General features: G+C 38.0%; 2 protein-coding genes across 2 annotated transcripts in view; both read left to right on the top strand.

Moving 5' to 3' along the window:
• The window catches only part of LOC117426443 (ATP-dependent RNA helicase DDX18-like), an 11,566-nt gene extending 11,308 nt beyond the window's left edge, over positions 1-258 (top strand). Inside the window, exon 14 of the mRNA XM_034044009.3 lies at positions 1-258. This exon is cut by the window's left edge and continues 112 nt beyond it. Coding sequence (XP_033899900.2) covers positions 1-34 — 34 coding nt within the window. The 3' untranslated portion in view covers positions 35-258.
• Positions 259-395: 137 nt separating this feature from the next.
• Positions 396-5,443, top strand: LOC117426614 (5-hydroxytryptamine receptor 5A-like). Its single transcript, XM_034044372.3, has 2 exons — positions 396-3,481; positions 4,487-5,443. Exons 1-2 carry the CDS (start codon positions 2,777-2,779, stop codon positions 4,817-4,819), a joined length of 1,038 nt encoding a protein of 345 aa, XP_033900263.1. The 5' UTR covers positions 396-2,776; the 3' UTR covers positions 4,820-5,443.
• Positions 5,444-6,453: the final 1,010 nt, after the last annotated feature.

The following is a 6,453-nucleotide window of genomic DNA, read 5'->3' as shown; positions in this document are numbered from 1 at the left end:
GAACAGATCAGACAAGAGGCAGTTTTCCCGTTGATATGAAACTGGAAATATTAAGCAAATACCTTCGGCTAAAGTTTCAGACTGAAGCTTACTTTGATGTTAAAGATTCTTTGTTTGTTTTTTTACCAGTTCTCATATTAGAATACCAGCAACTTATAAATAACATTCCCATTGTCTTAATGTATACATTTGTGATGGGTAACTATGCTGATATAGATAAATAATTTGATTAAACCTACAATCTTGATGAAAATGAAATTGTATCATTGTCTCAGGACTTTGCAAGGGCTACTTAAACCAGATGCACCCGTCATATACGGTGTTTTGAAAGATATTGCATACATGTCTGCCATATTGGCATTTTGTAAGTTTGTTTTCAGTACAGACCTAATACTTAGACATTGGCTTTATATTTGTTGCACGGCTGTATTCAGCAATTATTTTAGGTCAAGTTCAGTTTAGGGTGTTGTACAATAGTACTTGGTACAAGGCTGTTTTCTGTCGGTCAAGTTACAATATCTTAGTTGAGTGAGAATTATATTTCAATCACACATTTAACGTCTGGCTATACTGTATGTAGGGCGATACCAATTTCATGGCACATTTTCGTATATTTCACAAACGTAACATTTAAAAATTAAATGTCAAGGTTTCAGCTATTTAAATATTAAATTTCACGGTGGTGTAACAAAGTATTAACATGTAGTTAAAAAAAACAGTAGAAACGCTAAAAGAAAATTAAAATAAAGTCCAAAGGATCGCTCTATGAATGTTGCGTTTCTGTTATTTTTTTATTTATTTTTTTTTAAACTGGTTTTAAACGTCATTGTATGCAACAGTCATTCAAAAACTATTCTTTAAATGCTGTTTCTCTTCAGTCCCTGTCTCTAAGGTGTAAATACCTGTCCGTGTATTTAGACACAGCGCTCTGCATCAACAGAGTTTTTTGGAATTGACAGGCAGCGCTGAGCTGGGGACGGGTCTGTAGCTGGACAATCCAGAGTCTGAAAACTATGAACGTGAACTCTGAAATGTTATTTCATTTATTTTTCTGCGCATACTACTAATTGGTGTGTATTTGGCTTCCAAATTATATTACATGGTCCGCTGCAATAATGTTTGTAGCGCTTTCTGATTTATTTTAGACACATTTTATTGACGTCTAATTTGTCCTTTGACGGTACTACCAGTTGAGATATGTAGGTCATGCTAAACCCGCCCCGGATGCCCGTGTCTACCAATCAATGAGTATAGTCCAGTTATTGGTTGTTGTCAAGTGTCAATCAATAAATCCTGCCCAGTTCATGATGAGCTTTCTTTATAAAATTGAAACAATTGCATCAGGACCCTGTAACGGTACATGGATAACTTAATTGGATTTTAGTACAAGGTAGAAGTACACAAAACAGACCAGATGTAACGGTGCAGAATTAATTTCACCGGCTGTGTGACGTTTTTTCACGGTCGTGAAATGGGTAGGATCGTATGTGAATGGTGCAAACCACACACTGAGATTGTGTCCTCAGTTGGCACACGGCTGTATTCTGATTATCCTGTCCTTGTTTTAACCAGGCCTTTTCAAGGACATCTGTGTTCTATGATTTCATAAAGTTCCCTTACAGGCGATGTCGTTCAGTAGAAATTAACCGTTGTCTGCCACATTGTTTTTTAACTTGTCATTCCCCATAGATTATGCCTCCCAGGATACGTTGTTGTTCTTCACAAAAACGCCCATTTCTAGTTTGAAATGTTGGGCAAGATTGTGTAAATCATGGGGAAATACTCATGTAGTTTCAGCCTTAGATCATTGGAGTTCTGGCTAATTTAAACAGGTATTCTTGACATGCTTTAACATTGCTAGTAAGAGGGCTGCCATACTGCACATGGTTTGGTCATTGTTTTTTGCTGTGCCATGAAGGGCAAAAACATCTTAAAGAAGAATTAGAAAGCCAGTAAACCATAATCACAAATTGTAAACGTAGGTAATTACATCTGGTGGATGCTGACAATCTTCTCAGCAAAATAATTTTCCCCATAGGGAACTAACCTGCTCTGCCTTGAGTCTGCTGTATAAATTGTTGTCCTCACCTGGCGTATATCCAAAACAATGAAAAATAGAATTCTAAAAGCTTCCAGATTGATATGCAAACACTTTACTTACGTTCTAAACGATGCAAGTATTTATAACTCGTTTTTGATCTAGTACTGGACACAATTAGCTGACTCCAGCTGTGAAATAAATAATTGGCTTTCTGCTCACTTTCTGCTCAAAACGTGTCAGAGCCACGACAGGTCTCTCATAGGCGCTCATGGATATTGCGTAAAAGGAGCTTTTATCTCGCAACTCTTGTCCGCTTTAATAGGTTTTCTATTATGTATGGATGATAGTCAGCTTTCCACTACTCAGTATCGCGTATCCTTTTCAAACTGGAAGACTTTGAAATGCAAATTAAAGACAGACGTGGGTACAGAGGAACTGATCCAGAACAGACGCAGCTGAAGGGGAGATAGCTGACAGGAGCTTCAGCAATTGTGTTGGTGAAGTGTTGAAGATTTAATAGAGAAGCAATTAATACTATTAATAAATGCTATGTGTGTTTGTTTTTTTTAACAAAGATATGTCAGCCACAACTTCACTAAATAAGTAAAGCTGGAAATGTATCTACTTTCTTGCACTTACACTGGAAGAAGTATTAAAGGCATGGCAAACTGATCGATTTATCCACCAAAAAGGAGCGCTCATGCTTAAGTGGGGGGGTTGTTTGAGTTTATCATAATGGGCTTTGACATTAACGTTTCTCTGGGGCTAAACGGGAGCTCTGAAGAGGAAATGCTGGAAAGACGGACGTTCTCCATCTTCAGCATTCTCATGCTGACTTTACTGGCCATCTTGATCATCGCTACCTTCTTGTGGAACCTTTTGGTGCTGCTAACGATCTTCCGGGTGAAGACGTTCCACAGAGTTCCTCACAATCTGGTGGCTTCTATGGCTGTGTCTGATGTGATGGTGGCAGCGCTTGTGATGCCCCTCAGTCTCGTCAACGAGCTTTCTGGTCGAAGATGGCGACTGGGGAGACTGCTTTGTGATGTGTGGATCTCCTTTGATGTTCTCTGTTGCACAGCAAGCATCTGGAATGTGACTGCCATAGCTCTCGACAGGTACTGGTCTATCACCAGACATCTGGAGTACACACTGAAAACAAGGAAACACATATCCAGCATCATGATCGCATTGACCTGGGTTCTGTCAGCGGTGATTTCCTTGTCCCCACTTTTTGGGTGGGGGGAAGCTTACACGGCAGACGATGAGAATTGTCAGGTTAGCCAGGAGCCGTCTTACACAATCTTCTCAACTTTTGGGGCATTTTACCTGCCCCTGTCTGTAGTTCTCTTTGTTTACTGGAAAATTTACAAAGCTGCCAAATTCAGCATTGGAAGTCGCAGGCGGAACGCTGTTATGCCGATGCCAGGGGTAGTACAGGTAAGATTACTCAATCATTTGTATTATTATTTTATTTTTTATCCAACACATGCATAGTTTCTTTTCAACGTTGTCTTTTGAAAACTATTTCATTTTTTTTTTAATTTTGGGAAACTACACGTGCGTTTCAGTCTACATTTGTACCTGTTCCTTATCAAATAGACTTGCCATGCCCTATATATGAAACAGTTGCAATTGCGTGGTAAATTGGTTATGGAATAGAAAACGTGCGGGTAGGCTGTACTGCTCTTGGAACAAATTGTTGATTTTATTTTCGTTCCAGCTTCCCTTGCTTCTAGCTGTCTTTGAAAAAGAGAAATAAGCATTTAAATTATTTGACCCTCTAATTAGACTATTTGACATGTTAGCATCTAAAATAGTAAAACGAAATGGAAGGATTTGTCATAATACAAATGTACCATTGTTTTTTTGTTTGTTTGTTTTTTAATATTTTAAAACTAGGGTACAACTTTTTTTAAAATGTTGTAATTACATCCATTCTTATAAAATTATGATTTTTCTACTTACAAATTTTTAATAGCAGAAAGTGAAAGATTCTAAGTGTATATGGATATTACACAGCATACCCTCCCACCACTACCATCACTAAATTATACAGTAACACTTAAAGCAGACAAAGTTTGACCAGTGTCTTCAGCAATACAAAAGATACACCCCAACCCTTTATATGAAAGGTAGGGAAAAAGTTTTGGTTAATTTGGTAGCTGAAGGTAAAGCTGCTGGCTTTCCTTATGCTCAAGGGTAATGAGAACCACAAGCATCTTTTAAATAAATTCGGGCTATGAAATCCTACATTCACAAGTTTCCTTTTTGCAACAGTAGCTTAAAAAAACAGTGGTCTTACGTATTACAGACAGTATACATACCACATCTAAATAAATGAGGAATGGAAGTAGTTCAAAAACAAATTAGGGGTGAAAGGTGATTTGTGAACTGAAAATTCACTTCCTTTCATATTCTTTTTGTTTTTTGTTATATCTTTAGGTGAAGGAAGCGCCTCTGGAACCACAGATGGTGTTTACCGTGCGCCACGCCACCATCGCGTTCCAGACGGATGGAGAGACGTGGAGGGAACAGAAAGAGAGGAAAGCTGCCGTGATGGTGGGCATCCTGATTGGGGTGTTTGTACTGTGCTGGATCCCCTTCTTCATCACGGAGCTCATCAGCCCGCTCTGCTCCTGTAACATCCCTGCGGTGTGGAAGAGCATCTTCCTGTGGCTCGGCTACTCCAACTCTTTCTTCAATCCACTCATTTACACCGCCTTTAACAAGAACTACAACAATGCCTTCAAAAACCTGTTTTCTAAACAGAGATAAGTCAGTCGGTGAACTTTGTGTATGTAAAACCGAAAATATATCAGCAATATCTGTTGAAAAGCTGGTTATCAGTTCTATCTGTCCCCTGGACTAATCTGAAAGTATTGTGAAATCTGACCAGTTTGTTTTCTTCAGCCGCATAACAAACTGGGAGATGTTGCCCCAGTTAAGATTGTAATTATCTAAATGCTTTGATGGAAGATGTGACATAAGATGTCAAGTCTTGGACCAAACATGGCAACAAATATTGGTAATCATTCCTGTGCACTGAAACACAGAACTGCTAGATTGCTGTAACTATTTGGGTTTGGGTCTCATTTTGCTGCCTCTGCACATTAAGACAATTTGTTAACATCATGCTTTCAATGTATCATTTGTAGATTCTGTTTATTATGAATGACTAGTGCAAGTGTTTGAAGAAAAATATACTAGGTGGCATATTACATATTGGATTTTCAATGTACATGAATTATGTTGATCAAGCCGCACGATACAAGCTGTGTAACCTACACACATTATGGTATGACTTCACTTAAAAAATAGGGTGAACACAAAGGCTGTGATTATTTTATAAGGGTAATGTAATGATTGAGTGAATTAATATAGAAATAAATATCAGTTATACAAAAAGGTGATCTTTAACTTTTTTTGTAATGTCCAGATACAGATTGGATTGCAGCCCCAGCTGTATATTGGAATGAGATTTACAGACTTGTTTTATGGTGCAGATGGGCCATTAATAAATGGGGTTTGTTGCCATTGGAAAGTCATTACCCTAACATTGGGGACGTACATGCTGTATACTTATTACAAGTAGAAAAGCAGATAAACTAGAAAACGGTAAGAAGATGCACAACTTGAGGGCTAATATAGATGTTCTTGGAAAAGCAATCCATTTCAATATCAAAAGAATCTCCCTTATGAGGCTGCCATCTTCCCATGTGCATGTTATATTCTGCATAATAGTTAAGCGGTTTGAAAAAGGTTGTGTAATTATTTTCTGTGCTCCAAAAGCTCAAATTGTACATCTTTGTTACAATAGCAGATCTGAGGGAAGAGACACAAGGACCAGTCACCTGACAACGTGGGAGGAAATGCAATGCCAATTAAGCCCACAGAACTGTTATAATAAATGCAAAACATGCTTCTGCCACTGCTTTTAAATATTCAAAAGGGATGTACAGGAACATTTGGCTTTTGTTAGTAAGCTCAAGGCAGGATGCTGTTAAAATACATCCATCTTTTATTTAGATTTTCAGGGTTTGTACTAATTATCATATTTAAAGTTGAAGAACACCACAAGATGTATGCAAACCCAAGACATCCAAACAAAACTTAACACATAGTGCAATAGTTCTGCATTGCGTTTCATTTGGATTGAAGATGGCTCTCTATGTGAAACACTGGGCCCTATTCACTATTGAAAAGCTATAGTTCACAAGTTATATGAATTGGTTTCTTTATCAACAGTCGTCACAAAAAAGCACTGCAGTGAAAATGTAATCTGAACCAGGAAAATCCTATCCTTCTGCCTGACACGTAACTTATTACCCATTAGAACATCATATTGGTGGTTTGTGGTTACCATACTCACCATTGCCTTTTAAACTCTATTAGTTTCTCACATTGCTATA

The sequence above is a fragment of the Acipenser ruthenus genome, chromosome 11, assembly GCF_902713425.1.
Source record: "Acipenser ruthenus chromosome 11, fAciRut3.2 maternal haplotype, whole genome shotgun sequence".
In the NCBI taxonomy this organism is placed as follows: Eukaryota; Metazoa; Chordata; class Actinopteri; order Acipenseriformes; family Acipenseridae; genus Acipenser; species Acipenser ruthenus.
The sequence above is the reverse complement of the archived record's forward strand: the minus strand, read 5'-3'. Positions and strand labels throughout refer to the sequence as shown.

What these genes read in the sequence shown, in the direction of transcription:
- LOC117426614 (XM_034044372.3), top strand. Translation starts at nt 2,777, where the DNA reads ATGGGCTTTGACATTAACGTTTCTCTGGGGCTAAACGGGAGCTCTGAA. An exon ending in CGATGCCAGGGGTAGTACAG is followed by an intron (nt 3,482 to 4,486) that starts GTAAGATTACTC and finishes TTATATCTTTAG; the next exon opens with GTGAAGGAAGCGCCTCTGGA.